The sequence below is a fragment of the Motacilla alba genome, chromosome 9 (genome assembly GCF_015832195.1).
Source record: "Motacilla alba alba isolate MOTALB_02 chromosome 9, Motacilla_alba_V1.0_pri, whole genome shotgun sequence".
Lineage (NCBI taxonomy): Eukaryota > Metazoa > Chordata > Aves > Passeriformes > Motacillidae > Motacilla > Motacilla alba.
The window spans coordinates 8,609,402-8,636,077 of NC_052024.1; the positions used below are offsets into that span (position 1 = coordinate 8,609,402).

Sequence of the window (26,676 nt, forward strand, 5' to 3'; positions counted from 1 at the left end):
AATAGTTTTTTGGATAATAATTTCATAAAGTTTCTCAGAAAACTTTATATTGAGCATTGCCTAGGACAGTCAGGCAAGTGGGAAAGAAAAACATCAACAGCAAATATAAATGGCAATGCTTCAGAGATTAGTGAATATGTACACCAAGATACATGCACCTCCTGCTCCAAGAAAAATCAAGGAACTAAGACATCAGGAGATACAAATCTTCTGATGAGCTAGGCACTGCAGTGCACTAATCTGTGTAGGGTTCTGTTAGTGGCAATGAAGTTCACAAAGATGGGAACACATGCAGTCTGACAGCAACCTAAAGGTGACTCGACAACAACTGGGTTCATTTGGGCTTCTTCCCTTTGGAGAAAGGCCTGAGTTAAACTGAATTCCATTACAACATTACTTACCTGAGTGATCCCTTTCTCATTGAAGGTTGTAAGAAGCTTAAGTACAAGTTTTATGTTTCAAACCCACCTGTTTTTGAGTATGCAGGCAAAAGTCACATCAGCTAAGGCTCACCTGCCTGCTTTGTGGAACTCTCCTACACACAAAAGCAGCAGGAGTCTGTAGATGTTTCTTGAAGCATGAACATAATTCAGCAGTTCTTTTGGAGTACTTAACATGCTTTCCATTCATCTTTGTAGCACAGAGGCAGGTGGCACAACAGGCACACCATATTCCAAGGAATTTTTGCACTAGGGTAAGGAAACCAGACTAATTCCTTCACACTTCTCAAGCTGACACTGGATTCACCAGTTTGGCAATGCTATTTATTTCAGATGCTACACTGATATGGCTGGTGTAAGTACCTCTACCCAGTCCGTTATTTTCTTCCATCAGGAATTCTCTTCAACTTGGAATGATGCAGAAAGAAGCCTTCTAGCTCTTCTTAAAATGACTGAAAAGACAGGCTTTTGTACCAAGAAATCTTTTTGGTACTCTTATTTTGATCTAATTCAGAATTCAACCAACATGACGGGTTTAAGAGTCAGAGAATCATAGCATGGCTCCAAAAGAGAGTAAAATCAAACTACTGATGATTTCAGTCAGCAGAGGTCACTTATAAAGGCAAAGAGCAGAAGGAGCCTCTTTGCACATTCTGAAGTGATTTCTTAATCAATTTAACACTGTACTTTAAAAAAACTTAATTTCAAACCATGAGAAAATAATATACAAATCATATAATTCAATTAATTTACTATTAAAATGGATGTCTTCAGAGCTATTAAAGGCCCTTCAGCAATTTTCACTGTCTTTTCCAGGCTGAAAGTATGCCTTTGACATCAATACAGAGAAAACAGATGGATAAAGTAATTATAAAAAAGAGCAACATGATGCTATGAAGCAGTTTGTCACAGTTTTACTAACAGACTGGAAAGCACAGTCAGAATAGTGGGCTGACAATCTAAGCTGTGTTGTGTGAAAGTGCCCCCACTCTCCAAAAAACCCTAGTGTCCCTTCTGTAGGAATATACAAACTGAAGGAAGGAGCAATGACAAAATCAGAATAAGCATTCAGGATATTTAAAGATTAGAAAGACCTCTGAAAGAAAATATTGATTGTACATCCCAGAAATCAAGGGGAATGTACATATTGAAGGGAAAGGCAACGATTCTTGGATCATTGTGGCATATTTGATAACTTCCCTAATTTTTGTATAGAGTAATTTCATGATTGGACAGAAACAAAAGATCTAGCTGAGAGTTCTGGGCTCAGATAAACAGAAATTCTCTGAGCTTTGGATTCTGCTAAAGGAGGACAATCTCTCTAAGGGAGCCAGTTCAATCAGTTTACAGAGCCTAAACTGCACTGCAAGGCAAGTTAGCACACCTGGCTCCACACACACTCCGCTGGAATGGTTTGTAACACACAGGAGGGGCACACAGCCCAGCTGACTCCTCTCTACTATGTTATCCTTTTCACAGCTTGCAAAGTTATAAAAAGCTGATTAAATTGCTCAACCTTCAAAAAACAGGGCATCTTCAACTACTAGAAAGCTGATCATCCCAACAGGTGAGTGAATTTGAGACTGGAAAACTCTACTGGGAAATACACATTTGGGATACCAAAAGTTACACAAGATTATCTTCCAAAGGCTGATTTTTTTCTCTTCAGTTTTCTCCTACACTCACGCTGCACAATTTCAAAGTTTGGAACTTTTGGAGAGGTCCAGAGAATCTAGGAAGGGGATAGGGAAATGAGGAGAAAGACAGAAACAGGCCATCTGCATGCAGCAGCAAAAAGAGGATTCATTAAACTTAGGAGAAGCTTACCTTCAAACAGTCTTCCAGATTAAAAGGAGGCATGGAGTGCACTCTAGGAGCAGTTGGAGCAGTCTTATTAGCAGACTAGAGCAGAAAAGAAAAGGAAGACAGTGAAAGAAAGGAGCTGCCCCAAAGAGAAGCATATTTCCTCATATACTTCAACAATTAATCTTGACACAACAGGTTTGTAAAATCAGGGTCCACAACAATTTGGCTTTTAGAAAAAAATTATTATTACAGCAGAATAACCATTACATTCAAAATAATGGACATTTGTACAAAAGTAGAGTCATACAGTCAGCAGTGAACAAAACTTGTAAAAAACCTCTTCAAAGTATTGTCAGAGGAGCATTTTGTGATGACAAAACCCGTAGCTAAAAGATGTACAAAACAAGAGTTGAGTCCAGTAGCCAGAAGAGAAACTAGACTGGGGCAGTAACAACTCTGAGAAACTCATGTACAGAGTAATGCAAAGCACAGAATTGTTAAACCCTTTGCTACATTAGCTGACCTTCATCTTCACCATTATACAAACAAACTCCTTCAGTTATTGGTTTTTGGTATTTCTCTGAGGATCTGGCACATTGGGAAGAATTTCAGGAAGTGCACTTTTGAGGTGCATACAGCACATACAGCAGTTTTCTCTCCAGGTAGTTTAACATTAAAATGCAGGCTTGTTCATGTATTCTTCCACTGTCTAGAAAACAAAACAAAACAAAAAAAAAAGAAAAACAACTGATGCACTGTGGAATGGTACAGTAATATTCATAGAAATCCTCTTGTCCTCTTTGAGGACTGCTGTAGTTTTGCAGGAAATGATATAAAATTTATTAAAGTGCAGAAATAATTCTGCTTTAAAAACATGTAACAGAGTGGTTTAAAATCTGACATTTAAATCATGCCATAGCACAGCTGTGGCTAAACTCATCATGCCAGTGGCCTTTGCACACAGTGGCTGAGTTCCATGTGCACAGGGAAAACCTGCTCAATTCCTACAGCACAGCCCAAGCCAGTTCTACCACTGTGCTGCTCCCTTTAGGATTGTGATGGATCCTTCACTACCAAGGAAAAAAAAAAAGAATGAAACCCATCACATTCAACTGGTTTTGCCATTCCTGCCTCAATGTCACTCATTACATTCCAAGTTACAAGAGAATTCCTGCAGGGTTCTGAATAAGGGTTACATATCTGTGCCCTGCAGAAAAACTACACAGGTGCTTCTGAATGAAAGCAGAGTTTGCCAGCAAATACTCTTTCCAATTTTAAATGTTAATAGTAGGTCATGTTTCCAATGCTATTAGTGAAATAGATTTTTCTGTATTTACATATACATATGCATGCATTAAATATAACCTTAGATTATGCTCTTATATTAAAGAAGTATCTTAGATACATCTTAAAATGTTTCTTAATAAACTCTAGCAATTAAGCTGCAAGAGAGCAACAGCTTTATATGAAGACCCTCCAGATGATAGCAAAAGGGTTGAATTGAAAGCTTATGTAACTGCACTGCTGTACCTGTTGAAACTGAATGTAAGACACACTTGGATAATTAAGTACCAGAAGTGCTTAGCTGTGTTTTCATCTCCTGTCAAATAAGGAAGATTAGCAAGATGAGGTGTTTGCCTTTTGTCCTCCTCTGCCTTACCTCCTGCAACATGTCAGAGTCTTCTATGGCTTTCACTGCAGTCTTCTTTGAAGTCTCTTGTACTTCTCCACCAATTATAAACTCATCAAGAATAAAATAAGCTTTTTCAAAATTGAAGATAATATCCAGCTCGCACACCTGCCAGAACAAGAGGCCACAACCACATTTAAACCACTTTTACAGTATTATAAGCACTACTAAGCCAAAAGCTGTTGTGATGATCAAATATCCTCAGCATAAGCAGCCCTGTGCAGGTAGCAGGGTGAAGAAACAAACTGCATGTTATGTAATATTGAAGCTTCTGCACATGTTCTCTCCACACATACAGACTTAGAGCAAAGATGTTCCACTTATTATGAAGTTCATGCTGGCTGTCAGAGATCCAAGCAGACTCCCTGGCCCACTAACCTCATCACAGGTCCTACACAGCCCTTGTAGGATGGGTTACCTAGGTTCAGTTTCACAGAGCAAGACAATTCCCTGCCCAGCGTGAGCCACCAAGCGTTTTTTAGTTTTGAGGCAGTACAGACACAAGTCATGGCACACTGATTTAACTAAGATATCAATTAAGGTAGGCAGGATCATTTCAAAATATTCAGAGAAAAGGTGGGTCTCTTTTACTCTCTAAAGACTTACTTGGACCTTCTCTAAGTCTTTTCTTTAAAAACACACTGATTTTATCTTTTGCCTCTATGTCTTTAATTGTTAAACAGTATTATGAGACAAACAAAACCAGTATACCTGAAGATGTCAGGAGAGAGAATTAAAACAAATAAATCAAACAAAATTAAAACAAACAAAACACAAGCAAGCCTGTTTTGAGTTTTTTAATAATTTTCCTGAAGCTTTCCCTTCAAATTCTATACCAAGACAGATATACAAAGCATCAAGATTAATTCTGGGAGAGTGGGAAAAGAATGGAAAAACAATCTTATGACGATTTCAGCCCTGTTTTATAAAATACTCTAGTAATTAATTTCATTCTGGATTGAGAGCTCCTGCAGGGCCAGTGCAGCAGATGGAACATAAGCAAATCAGTTCCACATAATTTTGTTTATCAGCCAGACAGGAATGAGTTCATGGGAGAAAGTGAAACCTACATTTCCAAAGTATCTGTCCAGGAGCTCCACGTATCGATGAACGACCTCTAGTGTCAGCAGCTCGTTATCCTGGTCTTCTATTGCACAGCAGAAATACAAACTAGCATACCTGGGGAAACACGGGCAAAACATGGCAGTGAACAGCTGGGACCTCAGTGCTCTGCTCCTCTCCTACAGGTCATTCATATGACACCTAATTCTTATCTAGTCTCTATAATAAACTTTTTTTTCACTCTCGTAGTGTCCCAGAGAACACTTTTGAAGATCAGATGATTTAACAAATTATTATTTTAGTTAGAAGAACCAACTCTACACTTGGTAAAGTGGGACACCTGTAACACTGAAACAGGCAATAAATCAGTAGTAAGTAGTTCCTTCAGGTCTCCGTCCTCCTGCTGCAATAGCACTACAGTAAGTGGGGTTAATTAGACTGTAGGAGAAGCTACCCCTTCTAATTAAAAAAATAAAAATAAGGCAAAGGTGAAAGAAGCCTGATGGCTGTCAAATTACTGTTTTACAGAGGGCCAGAATGCATGAAGCTGCTTAGACCAAAGAAGCTTTGTAACTAACTTGCACCAAAATTTTATGTTTAAACCAACCCAAGATCTATTCAGCTTGCTAATACTGTGGCTTGAGGCCAACTTGTCATAGCTTCTGATAAGATGTTTATATCCCTCCCATCACAGCATGGAACTCAGTTTTTGCTAAATGGGAGATGATTAATTTACCCAGTGTACTACACATTAAGGCTACATTTGTTTGCTACAAACTTTAGGAGAACAAACAGGCAGTTAACATTAGGCATTGTGTAACTGGGGACCAGTGATTTCTTTGGAAAAGGAAATGGGAATTAACACTTTCCAGAGCAACAAATATTCCAAAACCAAAATTTGACAGAATTATGAAAGAGCCTTGGAACAGTTTCTCCAATCTCCACAGTTGATAAAACCCAGCGCACACATCTCAGCCAGGATACCCTGTGGAATTTGAAGGGGCAGTGAGGTCTAATGCCTTCTAAACACCAATACCTGTTAGGTTACTCATGTTTTTCTAATTTGAAAGACCATACAAGTATTTTGCACCCCACAATTACCCTGCTGGTTTGTCCAGGGACACTGCCTTGTTATAGCCAGATTGCCAATGGCAGGCTCTTAACTCAGCCCAGCGCTATGAGTGTTGTTTGCTGCTTTTCCTTAAGTGAGCCTTTCTTTTTCCTCTTCCAGCATGTGTTATTCATATGAATAGTTATTATACGTTCTTACAAAATTACTCACACCTTTTGTAAACAAGCTTGAGGTCTTTCCAGTCAACAAAACTACTTGTTTTTTGATTGCGAGACAAAATAATCTGAATAATTCCTCGAATGATCTTTTTCTTCTCTTTATCAGGTAGCGTCGTGTACCATTTCTGAAGCCTTAACTTCCCCTGCCGACTGAACAGCAGTATAAAGTGTATCTAGAGTAAACAAAGCAACATGGTTAACACCAGGGCCATGGCCAGGGAAGAGCATTCCTCTGCCTGGCACCAGAAATCCTCCTGGCCACACACCTCCAGCCCTGGCATGACGCTTGGACATGGTGTCAGTGAGGTCTGGGGGAGGCTCAGCATGGGAAAGATCTCTCCTGTTTCTTTCTCAGGCAGCTCTCCCCTCCCTGTGGCACATCTTCCCTAGGTAAGTCCTTTACATCCTCTCCTTCCCATGCTCCTTACCTTGTGCAAACAGCAGCTTTGCTTCCTTTTCTGCCCCTGCCCTGGGAAACAGGAGGAGCATCACCACTTTGCAGTAGTGAGAAGAGGGCACCACCCCCTCCTCCAGCAAAATCAGATACCTCAGTGAAGGGAATAAAGACATCCACAACAGGAGCAGGGAAATCAGGATCAGTGTGGCAGAAGGCTAGAAATATGAAGACTGAGACAGTAATCATAATCACTAACAACTCTGATATTTCAGATTACAAAACAGCAGATTCCTAGAAGAGGCAATAAGGGACAGAAGAAACCTGCTTTGGAAAGGAAGTTTGACTTGTTTTACTGAAGAAATCAGGATATTACAAAACTCAGACAACTGTAACGATGAAGGACAGACCTCAGTGAGTGATACTGTACTAAATAAAGGACAGTCTCTATACTGTTCAAAAACTTCCACTTTAAAGGTAGTCATAACTTTACAAGGTTTGACCTATGAATGTTTCATGCTTAGCATAAACAGTACTACTGAAATACACAAGAGCCAGCTTTTAAATGCCAGTGGGGCTGTGGGAGAAAAGTATCAATTCACATTTATATAAATAGTACTATTAGCAGGTTAAAATAACTGACCATAATGTATATTAGCAGTACAGTATCCTATTCACCCAGAGCATAAAAATGGCTTTAAGAATACAGGACATCAATTTGAGCACAACATCCTTCTCCAATAAGACATCTGCTAAATGGGAAAAAAACCCCTACAAACCCACCTGGGGGGTGGAGGGGAGACAGAGATGTGTTTAATGGCTGAAGACATCTAAACTGCCCTGCTCTTGCCAGGCATCCTTAGTGCTACTCTCACCAGCAGCAATAGCAGGCCCCAGGGGTCTGCAGGAAGGGTAGCTGTAGCTATATCCATGTGTGTGACAGGTACACTGCCAGCTGTCCATACACTGACTGGTGGCTCCCCCTGATCCTGGGGGGACCAGGGAGAAGCACAGGAGCCTCCTCCCAATCCTTGCAAAGCCCTGATCCAGCAGGTCTCTTACCACATCCCTCACCATTAGCCTAACCTTATCCTTCCCTAGAGGTTTTTCAATCTATACCCTAATCCCTTCTGCTCCTTGCTTCCTGTTCCAGTTTATTGCTGTACCTATATGTCATCACATTTCCAAGTGAGGATTACAAAGTTAATGTTCACAATCACTATCAAGATTACAATGCAGATTTCTGTGAAGATATTCCACAATCATCCCACACTCTGGCAAAGTCTGAGCAGAGAAGTCAGAGAAGTTTCTACACAAGAAAAAAAAAAAAAAAGGAAAAGCTACTGGATTTTAAACAAAGCATTCATTCATAACTCAGAACCATTCTCTAGCTATTGAGTTGCATAGTTCTTGAGTAATCTGGAGATAAGAGTTCTGACTATACTGAGAAACACTTCAAATGTGGGATCATTTTAGAGAAAGGAGGAAGGTTTTAGTCATGTGTGTCTTTGGCAGGATCTACTGCTGGATATAAGGCTCTTGCCATTGTTAGTCTAATGGGCTTGATAAAATTACAAGGATTTTTTTGCATTCTGTTGAGTCCAATAATACTCTCCAGACAAGCTTGCTAAATAAAAGCAAGTATGCTGCTGGCAGGACACATGGCCTGATTACAGTGAAGAGCAAAGCACCATGGTTTTGCCTTTCTCTGTTCATATTACCAGCTGGGTTTTAACACGGGAATCTGCTAGGGTTCCCCTTCCCAGGTGATGTAGGGACAGCACTCACTGTCCACACACTTGCACACTGAGAGGAGCTGGCTGAATGAAAGGCTATTTTGCTTGCTGCACAGCACATTAACTCCAAAGCCCTTGTAAAGATGACGGTGTTTTGTAAACAGAGCATAAGTTCTGCAGATAAGAGCAGCAGGTCAGCAGGAGTCCATCTAAAAGCCATTGGACAGAGGTAGCAGCTCTTTGATAAACAAATTTCTATGAATATGGTAAATCATCAGATAGGAGAGGATGATCAGATTTGACTGATTCCCTAAAGATGCAGGGAATGAGTCAATGAATCTCTATCAAAAGCTGACAGCATGTTCAGCATAAGACTGTGAGCTTTGTGGCATCCTTTGCCTGCAGTGCTCGAATAGGAAAAGAAAATTAAAAGGTATTCTGGTTTAGGGTCAGCTGCTGGACCTAAGAGACCTTAAACTGGAGTGCCTGCATGTAATACACATATATACCTGCAGAACAGCAACCTTATGCCTCTAAAAGGGTCAATACCAACAAACCAGGGAATCACTGTGAATATTACCACCACTTTCTGCCAGTTAGTTACTGCAGGATGTTATGCTTCACCCACAGGAAAGTGAGCTGCTTGCTCTCCACTTAAAACTGCTTTGAGAATTCCACTGTTTCTTCTACACATGCAGGTGATGTCTCCCCGCTGCTTTTATGAGCTGAGGCAATGTTCCTTGTAATCAGAAAATACCCATTAATGCTCCTAAATGCATAAACGTTCCTACACAAGCTCCAAAAATCTCATTGTTTGGGTCTCCTGTCCCACACTGTTTCATATGCAGACTGTAACTGCATACCTCACGTGGCAATTTTATTATTACAGTAATATATGCAGCTAAAAAATAGAGCCCTTACTATAGCACAATTCTAAATTTTATAGTCTGCAGCAAAATAGTGCACCCTCAAGCCTAGGTACATATCACTGGCCAGCTAAGAACTACTGTAACAAAACAAGTTATGGGAAAGCTGCAGATACTTAGAAGCAAAAATATTGTGTGTGAGGTCTCTCCTCTTCTAGTTCTTCCTTCTTCTAATTTCTGAAGCCCCTTCAATCAGGGGAGCTCTGTAGGAGGTAAATAATACATTCTTAAAAGGTTAAATGGCTTTCAGCATTTTCAATTTCAACATCCAGTGCTGTTCCATTCAGTTCAGCTTTGCTCTGCCCAGCCCCACTGTCAGGACACAACACATTCCTCACTCTCATTGCTCTGTTCATTACATCCCACTGGAAAGACTCTGATGCATCAATAAACCTGATAATATTGAAGTACTGCACAAACACAAATCTAACAGCTCATCTGTTCCTTGCTCCTTGGCTGTGAAAACATATTTGCTTTCCTGTAGTGCTGATGACAAGACAGATGTTGATTAAGAAATTTTTGGTTTGTTTTCAGCAGCCAAACTGCAAAGAGAAGTAGATTATCCTGAAATGCTTTACTCATCTTCAAAAGCTCTAATTCCAGAGGAAAACAAAGGCAAATGACTTGCTAAAAGCAGAATACCTTAGAAAGCAGGGTGCTTGGTTCCCTTCCTTACCATCCCAGGGCACGCTGGCTGTGACTAACCATCACCAGACCCAGGGCTGATGCCAGAGGGAATTTTTAGGTCCAAGACTGAGTGGGTTGGGATGAAGAGTACAGTTCCTAAGAGAGCACTGGCTTCCTTCACATGTGGAGTCTGTGGAGACAAGCTTTGGTCTGGGAGCTGAGACTAATTTTATTAGCTTGTTTTACTGAGTCAGTCCCAACCACCCACAGCACTGTGCAAAATGACCTCCATAAACGTCAGTAAGTAATCCAAATGACTGCCTTTTTTATTTGGAGGCTATTGGAAAAATAGCTTGTTGGGGTATTTTTTATATCAAACATTTAAACCATGGAACTCTACCCCCTTCTCATGCATCTATGAATCAACTGCAGCAGTAAGTTACTGAACAGACTGGAAAGTTATGGCCCTCTGTTCTATCAAGATTTACACAACTGTACCAGGATAAAAACCAACACCCTTAGTTTCAGGGCTACAAAAAGAAAATCAAATGCTAGACTTTGACATGAAATAATTTACCAATAAATAGAATAGACATCAAAAATGCAAAATACGGAAGGTTTGCATATTCATGAACAACAAATACAAGAGAGACAAATGAAACTAACACACACTGTGATTTCTTTCCACCTTCCTTGGGAGACCTTGCCCTCCTTTAACTACTGGGCTGTAATAATCTGATAAGCAGCTCACCCAAGCTTGTCTTCTGGACTGCTCCCTACCAGGACTGCAGGTCCCCTTTGGTGCAGCCTTCCCCACTGTTTGGCCATTACACACTTCAGACTTATCAAACATATTACAACTGGCTCAGTAGGTTCAAACTTGGATCATTTTTGCCTTTACAGAGGGTTTAAAATTTAACCTAATCTGCAACAATTAGTACAACTGTCTAAAGGACTACATTCCATTACATACAGAACAAACCACCAGCAGGGGTAGCAGATAAAAAAAGAATACATGGGAAAGGGGCTTTCCTAGCTTTCCTTTCCTACAATAATTTCTCCAGTTCACTGTTTAATAACACAAACATGTAAAAGATGCCCCACTTCTTCCTGCATGGTGATCTCCAGGGGTGTGCAAGAGGCTCTAATTCATTGCACTGTGAGAAAGAAGAATCTGCACTAGAACTGCTTCTCCTCTTCCTGTAATTCAACCTGCATAACATTTGCTGACTGGTTCCAAACCTGTTCTGTGGCATCTGGCTTCTCCATGTCCCTGGGGGAGGACAGGAGGATAGAGGTGGCAACTCATCAAGGAGCCTCAGGGGAAGGGAGGCAGAAGAGGAAGACTGCAGAAAAAAGAGCAAGAATCCTCTTTCCTGTCTGGGTGTGTGGCTGGGCAAGGATTTGCTTGGTGAGGCAGCTCTGTCACTTCAGCAGCTCCGGGCTTACACTCTGCTTCAGCTGTAACCTCTCCAAATTTGGTTAGGAGCCCTTCAAAATCAAAGCCACCTTTATAAAACAGACACCTGAAATTCACATGTAAGTAAAATCTGCAAATTAGGAATTGCTATCTTTAAACAGACATCTTGGCAAAGTGAGGAAAGGTTCAGTTTTCCTTAAAAACTTTCTGTAGGGCAACAGACAATACAAGATATGCTAATCAATGAAAATTCCCAGACCACATAAAATGGGAAGTGGGATGAAAATCCAGAACTTCAGCTGCCAGCAGAAGCCTGGGGAAAACCAGCCTGACTGGCTGTACCTGATGGAGAGAAAGCAACTTGTTATGTGAAAGTTCTTTTTTAACTTATTCTGATTCCCCTGAAGTCTGCTTGATCTACTGCCACTGCTTTAGTCTAACAGAGTTCCTATTCTGCTTCTCTTCTATTATTTTTAATTCTTTCCTCTGATATGAAAGAATCTATTTCCCAACATAGACAACTGTGCAGATATTTTTATCAGTATTTAGTTTTACATCACAACTCAAAATGAACAAAACCTACTTTCATTGAATTTTCTCTTTTAAAAAATGTGAACATTCATATCATTCCAGCCATCAGCTATTTTTTTTTTATGTCCAAAACATTTCAAGAATAAAAAATTCCTTTTAGTTTGTGCTTTGTTTATTGAGGTTTGTTTTGTTTGGAGGAGGGGGGAGGTAAATAATGAAATTTTTAAAGAAATTGTGACGATACAGTTGGTTTGGAATGCCAGGTGTTTAGGGTGAAATGAGAAGCATGCACAGAGCTGACTTATTGACCTATTAACAATCTACCCACCTTAGGACAAGACAGAATACTAACAAACTCAAGTGCAGGTATTTTGGTATTCTGTTGTTACATGAAATCCCATCTGGCTACTGACTTTTAACATACACTCTGGGGTTTCAGATGCTTCTAAAGCAAATATGTAAAATTCAAAACAGACTACTTTATTAAAAATATTAATTTCCTTACTTGTTTGCTCTGTCACTAAAACATTTATTCAGAGCAGCACAGGAGGTGACAGATGTTTGCTAAATACTGCTGGCTCTCGGCTTTAAAATTTCAAACACGTACTTAGTCTGCATGATGTAAGCAAATAAGGAAAAAGAAAATATGCACAAACCCAGCAACACAGAAATTCTGAAGCAGTGTATTGCTGCCTACCTGGCACAGGATTCTTCCTCACTTAATCTCCATTAGGAATATTTCTGAGCAATTTCCCCTGAACAATACATCCAAAGTCCATGCAATAAAAGCTGTGCCAGATCATTACAGGCACACGTGACCATAGTTACACATTGATTTTATGCTTTTCATGATGCAGCAGTCACCCTTATCTTATTACTGAAGATTTTAAATAGACCAGCACACCAGCATTTTAAGGATATTTATAACATATGGTATCGATCCAGACAGCAACAACCTTCTCGATAGCCTCACTTGAGTTAAATAAAACTATAATCAAAACAGTATAGCTGAGCTCAAGGTGCTCCCTCCTGATCCCTAAGGACCAGAAAACAAAGCTCAAGGAGCTTTCTAAGTGCCCAAGTTCCCTCTAGCTCTGCTCCAGCTTATCTCTACATCCAGCAGGACGAGTCCTGCTGACCTTGGCTCATCCCTCATAAACTGGTGGCATTCCTTCACCAGTGTCCTCCCACAGCATAGGCATGGACTGGTGACATTCCTGCTCAGTGTCCTCCTACAGCACAGGCATGCCTGTGCCTCCTCCTCACAGGCTGGGCTGTCCCACCAACAGCAATGGATTTCCTGCTCTGGAGAGCAGAGGCAGTACAGCTTTCCAAAACAGCCCCAAAGGGGTAGATGCAGGCAATGGCATCCAGTCCTTACAGAGGATAATTACTCCTAATTTTCTTGAATTACTATTCCTGCAAGTGGAATTACTCCAGTTTTCAGGTAATAAGCAAGCAGAGACCCAGGCTGGATTTTGCCCCAGGCTCTGCCATAGGAGAGCAGGCCAGGGAAGCAGCCACACCACTGTCCCTTCAATGGCACTACAGGACAGACACAGCAGGGATGCGAGGTGGCTGAGTTCACAGAAAGCAGCAGTTTGAAGAGATTTGAAACAATTATTGACTAGGTAATCACATCCCTTCTGCCTCCTAGGCTGGGCTCTTGTAGGTGTTTTTATTTGCTTACACGTTTTTGGGAGGCAGAGGACCCCTTTCCTTAGGTTACTACAAGGAGGAAGGGACCAGAGGAGAGGCTGAACAAGCTGCTGAGAGCTACCCCCCAATTCACTACAACCCCAGTGCACTTTACAGGCACAAGAAGCTATTTTTCCAGCCTGTTCCTTGAACTCCAAGTGAAGAAACAGAGCTAAAATCTCACCCAGTGGGTTCCAGCAAAAGGTGCAGCTCTTTTGGTTTCATTTCCACTTTGCCTTGACAGTTATTTGCAAAGCCCTGCTACATGAAGGCACTGCAGTGCCCCTCCCCTGCCTCTGACCTCTCCAGGAACAAAGTCAAAAACCTTTGCTCTGGGACAGGGCAGGCACACCCAGATGGTGACAAGCTAACCTGGCTCCTCAGGCAGCTGACAGACACTGCTCCAGCCTGGTGATTCCCGTGCCTGGCGGAGCAGGAACAGTGCAGACTGGCAGCAGCCTCACACCCGTTCCTCCAGCTCCCAACAGAGATGCTCACAGAAAACCTGAACTCCAAAAGGACTGAAGCTACGTGTGAGTTCCGATCATGTTTATAATTCTGAAAGAGCACAGAATAATCTTTTGGAATCACTGAAGCATTTAACTTAGGCATTTTCAATTGAGAAATTCTCAATTTTCCCTTTTAAAATGGCATTTTTTTCATTAAGGTAAAAAACCAACATGGATTTAACCTAAGCATAAACATAAAAGAAACAACCACTGTTTACAGAAGGAAAGGCCAGAGCAGAGAATCCTCCAAAATGCTTTATATGATGGCCCAATATTTAGCCTGTAGAATGAGAAAGGATCACAAATTCCAAGTTCTGTCATGAGACTTCAAAGAAAGGAAATGCCTGAGGTACTACTGCCTCTTTCCCATCCCATCTCCTGAGCCCAGAGGCTGTTGAGAGTTTCATACAGCACTTCCCACAGCTTCTCCTGAGTTCAGAGCACACAGGCACTCACCCAACACTTCATCTGCTCTCCTTCCAGCACACAGCCTTGCACAACAAAGGCACAACAACATGGTACATTTCTGCATTTTATTCAAACAACAATGTTGTTTCATTGTTCATTCAACGTTTCTCATTCCTTTGTAGTTTGTGCCCATCACTTACCCCAGGGGGCTAAGCAGAGGATGGTGACCACAGAGCTCCTGTGCTGGTTAACAAGCCACTGAGAACTGCTTGAGTGTCTGAGCAAAACCATCCCCAAGCTCCAAAGGCAAACAGCAAGGCAACAACAGGCACTTACAGGTTAGTGAAAAGGGATTTTAATGCCCTCCCTAACAGAGGAGAGCAGATGGACATACTACATAAACTCAGCAAGCTAGAGAAGAAAAAACACTGGTGAATGAAGTACCTGGGGTTCTGTCTGTAATATTGAGAAACGCACATCAGGACATTCCAGGCCAGACAGGCATGTCTGGCCAGAAAGGCACGCCAAGCTTGCCTTCAAACACACAAATGCAAATTGCACCTGCCATCCTACCCCAATGCCTTTGCATGCTGTATTCCTACTCCCAAATGAAGTGCCATGCTTGCAGGACTGGATCTTGCAACTCCCTCTCTACATTGCAACATCTGCAGAAATGCAAGGGCCCAGGGGTGGCCACTCAAGAAAGCACAGAGCCAACGCAGCCAAGAAAATGCACACGACAGCCTGCAGGCAGAGGACAATAGGAAATGAAAGGGCAGGGATGGAAATCACTAACTGGGCACATGTGATACAGCCAGAATCCTTTTCACACGAGCAGGACTGTTTTAACTTAGGCATCACTAGCAAGACCACGACTGGCTCACAGAAATGCCTGATGTGGATGCCAAAGCATAAATCTTGCAAGTACTTGAGGGAGGGGCAGCTCTATCTGCCCTCCCCGACTCACCAGTTTCCTCAATACTTTCATCACATTGTCCTTTTTCAGCTCTTGCAGGTAACTGATGGCTGCAGAAGGTCCATGGGATCATTTATAAAGCATGGGATTTTGAAGTAACTAAAGACATGGAAAAGCAGCAAAGCCTGTCATTTTCTTGCTTCCTGACAGGCCCAGCTGCCCATTATCCCTGCAGCCTTCTTCCTGCATTTGCCCACCCTAAATGCCATGGCTTTCTCTAACGCCCTCTAGGAATCCCACATCCTAATAACTCCTGCAGTTTCCTTATTTCTAAGCAAAAAATATATATATTTTCAAAACCAAAAATTATTACATTGCTGTTTACTAAGAAAATAATCAGCAGATGATCTACCATAACATTTATTTTGCTTTCCAGGAATGAGCTTAATATCCAGGGACAGTAAAGAATGAATGGGAATTCCTGCATGGCCTGAGTGCGCTCCAGTATTAAACAGTGACAATCTGTAATGGCCATGGGCACTTGGAGAAGAAACATCCAAAACTGGCAAGTCAGAGATTACATGCTTCCAAAGAACTGTAAAAACATTTTTCCTCACAAATCCCACAAAATGCTATTCTAAAGTCCAAATGAATGACAGTGAGTAACGGAATGCCAGATTATGGATCAGCCCCTGAGCTGTACTCTGATCTAAGCAGCTTCCAGAAGGGCACAAGCATGAGGAACAGGGCACGTGTAAAATCATCTGGTAGTTCCATCTCCAAGAATCACAGGTTTAAGAATTAGGGGACAAAAACTGCATGCAGACAACCCACCTGTGGCCCCACCCTCTATGAACTGCCTAACTACTGGGACATCCACAGCACACTCAGCAGTGGATTGAAAAGCCATCTACGCTGTGTGAAAAAGTATTCCCATTTATTTTTTATACATTTAGTGCCTAAAAAATTCACAGCATGTACCCTGATTCTTTGTATAGCAACCAATCTTTGTAGTGTTCATGATTTCACGTGTTCCTATCACTTCCCCTGCAGTCATCTCTTAGCAAGCAGAAAGTCTACAAACTCAGGATCTTCTAACAAGATGCCATTCCATTGCCATTATGTACTACCACAGTGAAAGTTCACTGCAAGACAAATTAACAAAGAAATATCACATGAACTTTTTTTGTCATCTAGCGTAACAACTGCTGCCTTCAACAACACACTAATTTATTTGTCATTTTCTCTCCTCTCATCTGTTCTAATTGTTGCCCTCCTTGTCTTTCAGAGGTAAATGCCTGGATTCAAAGCTCATTGTCCTCTGAGGCCAACACACAGGCGTATCATGAGTGGAAAATAAGCAGTCATTCTTAGAACTGTAAATAGTAAATCCTCTGCAGCACTGAACACGTCTTTTGCAGATCTACGTCCATTTTCACAACTAAGGGCATTGAGGGTGTTGATGAGATCAATATTCAGAAGAGCTGAGAGTTCATTTCTGACCACGAGGGAGGTGTCAGCAGCTGCAGTCACAGCAACTGATATTTCCACCCCGACTTTTAGATCAGTGACTGGTTATCAAATGTCTTGCAAAGTGGAAACAGTGCTTGCCAACTCCTTTTCTATTGAGGCCAAGTACATTTTTAGAGCAATGGTGCTCGATGGGATTATTTCGATCTTTCTCCAGGGTTTCAGATCATACCCACAAGTACTAATTTGTCTCCCTGTAGTGATGAGTACCACAGGTAGGAGGGAATCAGACCCTTTACTATACAGGCACCAATCCTGCATGCAGAGCTACACAAGCAGAGCCCTGTATTTATTCACAAAAGTAATCCTGATAACACTGAGGCAGCAGTAGGATCGAGGTGTTGCAACACTTACAGGCACAAGAGACTAACAGCAACACATGTCCTTGGGGAGACGTATCTTTTTCTCCTCTGTGCTCTCTCCCCACTCTCTGACTTTGTTGAGACAGCAATCCTTCATGACATGTATCTCTGCTGCACCCACATATGAGAGGAAGGAAAATTCAGTCTTCCTAATAAGTAATTTTAAAAAAAAACATGTCACAAAGCACAAGCTGGGCATAAAAGCTGTGTTTTTCAGTTGTATATGAAGTCAGCTTTACTAAACAGACTCTTTCCTGAAACTTACATGGAAATCTGCAAGAGAGCAAACAATTGGAACAAACCTCTTGCTAAGACATGGTACCATTTGCACAAGCACCTTTAATTCCATCCCAAAACACAGTTGTGGCAAGCACAACTCATTCCAAAATTCCAAAACAGAGGAATCGGTCTGTGGAAAGTTTAAATGATCTGTGTAAAGTTCATCACTTGTGAGCCTGGATAAGGCTAACTCTTGGTTTGTAACCCAGCAAACCCTTTCTTCTTGACTCATAACCAAGTGTTAACAACTCCTTTCCAGAGACTAGATGACAGAGAAATTTAAAGCTGGAGTTCCCTGACAAAAGCACCGTTTCATCAGCACCAGATCCTCAAGAGAAGAACAGGGTAAGGCTGACAGCACTAATATAATGCAGAACACCAGCAAGTGTTTGTACTATGGCCTCAAAAAAAGGAAAAGTAAAATTCTTACTTGTAAGAATGCACACTCACCTTGTACAATTCTAACCATCAGTACAGCAGCCAGACTCCAGATCGTCAATAGCAGCACTACTGTAAAAGCAGTGCTCCCCTGGGACTATCGTGAGTGCTTTGAAAACTGGCATTTGTGAAGTACCCGCATCAAGGAGAGTTCTGAGATCAGACTCCCTGAAATCAGCTCCCATATTTACTGACCTTCAAGGGCAAAACAGGAACTCCAGTTGTTTACATAAGCTTTACCAGAGGGAACTGGGTATGTAGGGCTGTCTCGGGGTGTAACCAGAAAAGTTACATCTCTACAGGGACTTAAGGTGTGGAGACTGCATTACCATCTGTAAACTCATTACTGTGCATATTCTATTTGCAAATATAATGACAGGTACACCTTTCTAAATACAGGAGACTAACACATATTTAGCATTCTGGCTAAACCGCTGAAGAGAAACAACATAGCTCTGCCTTTGAGGATAGAGACAAACAACAGCACTTGGCCTCCACCGAAGGAGCTGAGAGGCTTCTGTTCAGCTGCACTGCCAGTAACTGGTATTACAGGTGCACACAATGGGCAAATTGTGCAAGACAGCAGCTCGGGGCATGCCCGTAGAACCTGCCTCAAGCCTGAATTATCAAGCAGTGAGATGGTTTCTCTATAAAGAGTCATCACTGACCATCTCACTACCTGGGAGCAGGCAGTCCCCCCCGTGGGGAAAATCCAGCTATTGTTCTCTGGATGTTTGCCATCATTCTTAACAAAAGAGAGCATCCACAGCAACCTTTTCTGATCTCAGCAAAGCAACACCAAGCGCAGCACTGGAGAGGCAAAGGGTCTCCCTTCCCGGATCCTGTCCATCCTGTCCGCCAGCCCTGTAACCCCGAAGGGCTGCTGCCCCTTCCAAGCTCGAACACGCCACTGCCAGCCCTGGAGCCGGGTCGCACAGTGACTCTGGTGACCGATAGAAGGTTCAGCACCAGACCCATATGCTCTCGCTGATGTATTACCTGATGGAAAGGTGCAGCCAAATCCCAACAAGCCCCATCAGACCCGGCAGTGGTGCAGAAGCACCGGGGCTGGAGGTAATGCTGCAGTGCAAGCCCTCCACTTACCTGACAACAGGGAATACACCTGGGGAAAAGCTCTTCCCAACGATCCCGTCACAAGAAAACCCACCGCCCAACACTGACCCGCTTTGCCCCCGGTCAGCCTGGAGACAGACAGATCCATACGAAACCTCACTCGATCCTTCTTCAGGCACTGGAGCCGACCTGCACCTCAGCTCTCGAGTTACAGGAAGACTTTATAAAGCCTCTCTGTAACAGCCTGGTTTTCCTTATTGTCTGAGAAAGGCTCTCGGCGTGACCCGAGCTCATCCCGAGGGTCGGAAAACAAAGCGGAAAAGAAGCGAACTTTCATTTGCCCCGAACAGGTGCAAACCTTGCTGGAGCCCGCCTGGGAACGGCTTTCAGCGTGCCGCTGCCGAGGGGCAGCCCCGCTCCGCCCGGCCTCGCTCCGCGCCCTGACAACGCGCCCGTCCAGGGGCCCGGCGGCTCCGGCGAGGCTCGGGCTGCTGCTCCCGCCCGGCCCGGCCCCGCTCCGCTCGGCCCCGCTCACTCACCATGGTGCGGCGGCTGGCTGGGAGCCGGCCCAGCCCGGCCCGGCCGCCTCCGTCCCGCCCGCCCCGCTCAGGTGAGGCCGGGCCGCATCGCCTTCCCACAATGCCCCGAAAGGGAACTCCCGCCGCTCCTCCCGCCGCTCCGGGGAGCGCCCCGGGCGCGGGCCGGGCTCCAGGGACCGCACCGCCGGGCGGGGGCCGGGGCAGGGCCGGGCAGGGCTCCACAGAGCGACAGCCCGGCAGCGAGGGTGCTGGCAGGCCGCGTGTGCCGGGCCCCCCGCACGGGGCGGCCGCACCTGCTGCCCCGAGCGAGCGAGAGCCGCTCACAGGGCGCCTCGGCATTCCCGACACCAATAAAACACAGTTCATGCCATCCACTGGCTCCAGCTACTCCCCCGTCAAACATTCATGCCCTAAAGACACGGGTAGATCTACAGGCATGATTGCTCTGCTGCCCATCTCCATCAAAATGGAACTCTTATAGTTTAAATGCCTTCAGTGGCTGGGCTTGGCTCAGCGGTGCTTTGTGATGCAGCTGGATGAGAGGGCAAGACATCAGCAAATCCCTATAACCTGTGGCAGGGATTTGCTGATAAGCAGCTGGTGCCAAAAGAATGTGTAACATCCAAGACTCAGCACTTGAATCAAAAGATCTAAATCCCGGCCTAAGGCTTCTCAAATTTGTACCAGGAGTCCGATCCAGATGCAAACTACCACTTGAGCATAAAGTGAGAGGACTTAGCATGCTTAAGTCCCCTGTCTGTAGTCTAAAGGAGAGGCATCTCCCAGAGCACAGCATGCATCAGTTCAGGATATGGATCCCAACTGCTCACGCAGGGAAGAACTGTGCCCTGCTCCTGCATGCACTGGTGCAGGTAAGCCATCAGTGAGAAAGGGAAAGAAATCCAAAGGGACTTGAGGACTTCAGGGATCCCTGTGGTGTCAACGACAACCCCTCTGCAGCCTCTGGCTTGAGAGAAGGGAGACAGATCCCTGGCCAAAAGCAATTGCACAGCTGGGTTGAAATCTGCTCCCAGTTGGAAATGCAAATTTGCAAGAGCAGAGAGCAAATGCGGATGTGTGCTCCTTATGCTCATTCAACAGCATGGTGGTAGTTTCCACATTTCCCTAACTGTGCATGACCCTACTCCCCTCAGCGCTCCCTAAGTTTTGGGTTGGTCAATACAGACACACTGCTCCTGCTTGCTCAGCTCTGGTTTCTGCATGTTCCAGCCCACCAAGCAGCACATGGCACGCTGTGCCGTGATGCTGCTGGCTGCCCAGTGCTCTGCTTTCACTTCTGGAGTGCACCACACGAAGTACAAGGCCCAGCTGCCCCACAGATCTCAGAGATACATCTGCTCACTTGTCCCTGGCCCCTGCCCTTCCCGAGGACACATCCCCAACCCATAAAGCAGCACTATCTCCAGAGGGCAGGAACATCTCACCCTTTGTGCTGTGGGGTGCAGCACACACCGTGCTGTGCTGCCAGACAGCACTGGCCTCACTGGTTTTACTGGGGCACCACCTTGCCTTCAGTGAGCCTGCCAAATACATACTTAGTACAATCAGGATCTGTTAAAGCAGACTAAAACCTTTTACCACATTCTCTGAAAGACCCACACAAAGTGCCACAGTACGCACACTGCCTCTCCCAGGAGATAAAGGTCTGCCTTCCTCACAGCCATGTTCGTACCCCTGTCCCTTGCACCCCCAGCTCTACCTGCTGTGGCCTATGCAGAACAGAGGGCTGACTCTGCACTTAAACCCCAAACACTCCCTTGCTGAACGGGGAGTGTTCACAGATTGCACTGAAGCTCTGGGAAAGCCAGGTCTCAGAGAACACTCAGAACTGGATTTGCCTAACACACAAGAATGTGGACACCACAGTGCAGCTGTACTACGGATGTGAGGCATCAATACTTGCATCTCCAAAAGGAATTTAAAATAAGGGATGAACATACCCCTCACTGCCTACCTGTCTAATTTACTCATGTGATGGACAATAATTTTTTTTTGCTTAACAACTGTTCCCCAATAATTTTACTTCTCTATGCAAAATTCTTACCTAATTAGGCCATAAACTCAAGAGAACCAGCCTGCTACTTGTGTGTTTTTGCAAATAATCAGAAAAAAAGTGGCAGCAGCAGCAAACACAACGTGCATAGAGTGAACATTAAGAGCAGTGGCCAAAGTCAGCCCATTATGGCCAATCTTGGAAGCTGGGAGAAAGAAGCCCTACAGAAACAAGCCTGCAGATATAGCCTCATGCCTAAATTAGGTGCTTTCCAGCTCAGAAAGCCAGGCTGCACTTAATGACTGCCTAACTAGCCATGGCAAGGACTTGGAATTCTCTCCTCCCTGCCTCTCTGTCACTAGCACTGTGTAGCTGCATAATTTTCTGATAAAGAAGATAACCATCAGTAGTTCCTAGCTGGGAAGTTTGAGCTATTAGTGTCACTCAGCAGGGGGAGGCAGCTGGGGCACACAGTTGTGCCAGGTGAACCAATGAAGTGAACTTATGTCAGTTAAATGCCACAACATGAACTCCTTCTACTACTTCCCTTAGGCTCAGTTAGTTAACTTGAACATGAATGTTTGCAAAGTAATGCATATTTATTTCTCTAACTCAAAACTGCTGCAAAAAGCAGCTTTGAGACCCTTCTTTTTTGGCTTCCTTTTCTGCATGGAATGAATATAAACATTTTCTTTCTTAAGGGTTCTTTGAAACAGGCTTTTAAGAGAGGCAAGGAGCTTTTTACTACTTTGGCATATTTTATCCTCTTTGCTCATATTCCACTCTCCTAGCAGCCTGTCATAGTCAGAAGTAGAAAACATTCACAGCAAGAGTTAGTGGATTCAGTGAGCCTTGAGTGCCTACACCTGATGAAAAACTTCCCTAGCTTCTAAGAAGCAGTTTTTGGTGGCTCTGGGCATTATTTATGTGAAAAGAAGTAATTGCTAGAATATCAGATGCCTAAACCTGCAACAGGCTTTGTTTTGGGTCCTCCTAATCTCTGCAAGCTTTGTGCACTTCAGAAGCTAATCCTGAACCATATAAGTAAAGCTATACATTCAGCAATGATTTACAATTAATTGCGAAGTTATTTTCCTGTGCATTTTAAGAGGAACAAATCCTGTCAGCTTCAATTAAGAGACACACACTACTGTCTAAAGAACACTAGGGAATGAACAAAATCTAACATTCTCACTTCCTTCTAAACAAAACTGCACAAGCTTTCCTTCTGAAAAAAACCAAATGACCCTTTTATTGCAGGAAGAGCCTTTTCACTGACACTGAGTACCACAACAAATGAGACAGAGCACTGAACACTTATTCTGATTCTAGCCAGCAGATGCTTTGGCATTGTTTTTCAGCACCTGAACTGAGCTCACAGACTACTTCAGGTAAGTTGCCCTGTGCAAACCAAGGAGTTGAGGCTGATGAACACTCCACTTGGTGATTTTATAGGAGACCTGCTGTGCAGGTTTTTAACCACTTGATACTGGGTCTGTGGGGGAAAGAAAAAAACTTTAAAAGCCCAATTTAAATTCAGCTGCAGGAGGTAGCTTTTAATTACACTTTGGATCAATAGAGAAGCAACCTAACACTTGCACTTGGTTACTAGGCAGGGCTTGTACTTTTTCAGATTGCTTTTCCTATGTTCCTTTTTCCTTATTTGCTCACAAAGTCTGGATTCTCCACAATTTAAGTGCAGAACAAAGTATTCATATCACTATTGCACATACCAAATCATGTACCTGTGCCACAGATGTTGATACCTTATCAGCAGCAACATGTTCAGTAAGTAGTCCAAACCTTTATAAAGTATTAGAAAAGTGTTAAAAATAGCAATCCAAATAATTATAGTCTGTACTGAAGTGATAGGTGTACACAAGCACTTAAAGGGTGTCAAGTAGCATTTTATTTCATTTCCCAGCTGTATAAAATTAAAAGCAGGCCAAAGGTAGACAGGCATTACCAAAGCTCCATCGAGAACTTTTTCAATCCAGAGAAAACTTGTTCCTGTAGCCCTCTTGTGTTCAGCTGGATTAACAGCTATTACAGCCACAGTGCCCTTCCTATCTCCCCAAAATCACAGCTCTGCATGCCTTAACCACACTGCCAGTCAGTTCTTTGTCCTGTACACCTTCACTCACTCCGTTTCTTTCAAGGTTTTCCTCTTTCCATCCTGGTTGTAAAATGAAAACCCATTCAGGCTTTCGTGCTCACAGGCAACCCATGCTCCTGAAACAGTGGAGTGCTCAGTTGGTATATTCATACCACAAAACAGGGAACCACTGCTTTGGAGTAGGACTAAAGCAGCTCTCATTGCCTGTGAGCCTGCTGATATTCCCAGCATTTCTTTAAAAAAATAAAAGGACTGTAATGAACACAATTTGTAGCCTTGTTTCTCTATTTCAGTTAACGCCTGTGAGTTCAAGATTTGAGTGTCCCACAAACACCATTTAGACACATGCGATTCTCTGCCCTTGCCGAAATCACCCTGACATTCTCCAAACTCTGCCTATTGACAGTTCTGTTTATTCCACACCTTCCCCGCCAATCACCAAGTTATGGCTGCACTGCTGTGGGTGCCTAATGGAATGGAGTGTTGTAACTGAGCATAAGGAAGTGGCTTGTTTCCTGAACCACACTCACCTTCCATGTCTGCTGCCTCAGCCATCCTTCATTCAACCACTGCAAGAGAGATCAGGAGGCTCGGGTGAGCAGGGCAGTTGTGCTTCAAGAGCTGCTGTCACCTGTGTCAGGGAGCCAAGCTCTAACATGGATGTGCTGCTGTGGAGGCAACCTGGAGAAGGAGCCATATACTATGGAAGAAAGAAAGAGAAATGAATGAGAACAGAGAAAAGATAAAGGACAGCGCTAGAAATGACAGCCAGCCATGGCTCAGCAGCAATGCCATCAAGGACAAGCAGTGCCCACTCGTGATCAGCTGCACAGGTGCACTTGAGCTCATGCAAACTTAAGAGTTTTGATAGATATAAGCATGCAGATTTTGAGAGCAGCTGAAACAGGCTTGAGAAAGAAGACTCAGTATAGGTAGTGCAAGGCATAATATCTTCTTTACTTGAAAGACAGCTAGAGTAGCAAAGCCAGGAGCAATTTAAACCCTAATCTGTATTTCTCTATAAACAAGGTAAAGAGGAGAAAAACGTGTACCTCCACAACCCATAATATCTTTGTGATACAAAGCAATTTAGGAATGAATGTACCAAATTTTCTGCAGACAAACCAGTCAATTCCACCAAAATTAATAAAATACATCAAGAGTAAGTAAAAGAATATGCTTCTACTTCTTTGTGTGACCAGATTATACACTAAAACTTGTCAGAGACCCTGGGTACAAATGTGAGTCAGACAGCAGGTAGTTACAGCAACTCAGAGCTGCTGATATGTTGTGGGGAAAAGGGTCATGCATAGAAACAGAAAGCAAAATTTCCAATGACCCCATGTATTTCACTTTATGATTTAATATTTGATTTTATGAAAAAAATTGTATAGATTTTATTACTGATATAATTTTGATACTTCCATTGCCAGAGTAATAAAACAAGTAATGCTGTCTTTGAATCTGTTCAACAATTAGCTTTTGCATATTAAAAGTTGAGCAGACTACACAGCTGCCTAGAGCCCATGGCCTTACATCTTCCAAAGGGACAAGAAGCTTTATAGGATCACTTGATAGCAGTCACTTAAGAGATCCTTGATCCTTGCCTTTTGTGAATGAGAGGTCACATTGAAACTCCCTGTAAGATGGTTAGTTGATGACAAAATCAGTTTTTAAATGTTAGGCTGGCAGAAATTCCTCATTTTCTGTAGTGTTTGATCACGGTATTTCACAGTGAATCAGGTTATTCATCACTGAGGACTTGGTCAACAGAGATAAAAAAAACTTAGAGAGCTTTCCTTCTGAACTGTAGTGGTGAATCTGATCAACATAAAAATCTTTCCCTTTCTGCATCTAAGGTATTCTGAATCTCCTCAATGAGTAAAGTCAACACTACAGGTACTAAGATCTGGCACAGCTATCTGAAACTTAAATGAAGTTTTCAATATTAGGAATTTGAGAAGTGATCAAGTGTGCAATCTCAGTTAGAAAACCAATACATCTATTTTATGCTTTCACTCCAAGTACACCATTTGCAATTATCCAGCATCTTCAACTTTAACTAGAGTTCATATGCCTTATTCAAAACATAAGATGGGTCTACACAGACATCTAAACAGGCTTTTCTGACTATAGATCAGCAACAGCTACATTTTTTCCAGTCAGTTTTCATTGGAATTTGCCTTGGGAAATGTGAGAAGTTTAAGCAATTCAAAATGAGACACATAATGTTGAAAAAAAAAATCCAACAAAATTATTATATACCACACATGCTCTTCAGCCCTCATTCAAAGGTGGCAAGTTTGTCAAACTCTTCCAGATTCCCTCTCTGGCTCCCAAATACCCCAAGGAAGCAGTGAGCCGCACAACATACTGATCAACCAACATTCAGACATTCCAAGTGTTACAAAGCCACCCAGTGCTGTATTTGAGCCTGTGAAGGCTGTGAACAGCTGTGAGGGATAAGGATGCTTTCCAGTTTATCTCCATTCCTTCCCTGTGAGAAAATATCATGAAACAAGTGCAACCACCTTGTGTGGCTGCAGTTTGTGTCCTCTGTATATGTTATATTGTAGGCTGTGCTCACCCCATCCAGCAAAATCAGCATTTCTGTGGCACCTCAGACAGGTCCAAGGCATCTCAGGAAAGGATCCTGTGGTACTCTGTAGATAAGAACCTTTGCAGAGCTCTGAAGGGCAGCCAGATGAACCAGAGCTGATGTCTGTATGAGCTGGCAAGCAGAACACAGGATAGGGTTACACATCCCTAACTGGGATCACACAGCAGTTGCTCATGTCTCAGCTCACTGGTTCATTGTGGGCCTTTGACCTGCTGCAGCTCATTCAGTTCCAATACAACGCACCCAACAAG

At 43.1% G+C, this 26,676-nt stretch overlaps 1 protein-coding gene across 2 annotated transcripts; it reads right to left on the minus strand.

Moving 5' to 3' along the window:
- Positions 1-63: 63 nt before the first annotated feature.
- Positions 64-26,655, minus strand: AP1S3 (adaptor related protein complex 1 subunit sigma 3). 2 transcript variants are annotated; one of them, XM_038145681.1, is made up of 5 exons: positions 19,676-26,655; positions 19,167-19,264; positions 5,007-5,115; positions 3,907-4,044; positions 64-2,955 (listed from the first exon to the last, which is right to left on the minus strand). In XM_038145681.1, exons 1-5 carry the CDS (start codon positions 20,039-20,041, stop codon positions 2,920-2,922), a joined length of 747 nt encoding a protein of 248 aa, XP_038001609.1. In that variant the 5' UTR covers positions 20,042-26,655; the 3' UTR covers positions 64-2,919. The 2 variants fall into 2 exon arrangements, with proteins under 2 accessions (XP_038001609.1, XP_038001608.1); XM_038145680.1 differs by lacking the exon at positions 19,167-19,264 and adding an exon at positions 6,283-6,461 and having other exon boundaries at positions 68-2,955.
- Between the last annotated feature and the right edge of the window lie 21 nt (positions 26,656-26,676).

What these genes read in the sequence shown, in the direction of transcription:
- AP1S3 (XM_038145680.1), bottom strand. Translation starts at nt 20,041, where the DNA reads ATGAACTGTGTTTTATTGGTGTCGGGAATGCCGAGGCGCCCTGTGAGC. An exon ending in CAGCCAGCCGCCGCACCATG is followed by an intron (nt 6,462 to 19,675) that starts GTGAGTGAGCGG and finishes TGTTTACTCTAG; the next exon opens with ATACACTTTATACTGCTGTT. An exon ending in CTCAAGCTTGTTTACAAAAG is followed by an intron (nt 5,116 to 6,282) that starts GTGTGAGTAATT and finishes GTGTTTCCCCAG; the next exon opens with GTATGCTAGTTTGTATTTCT.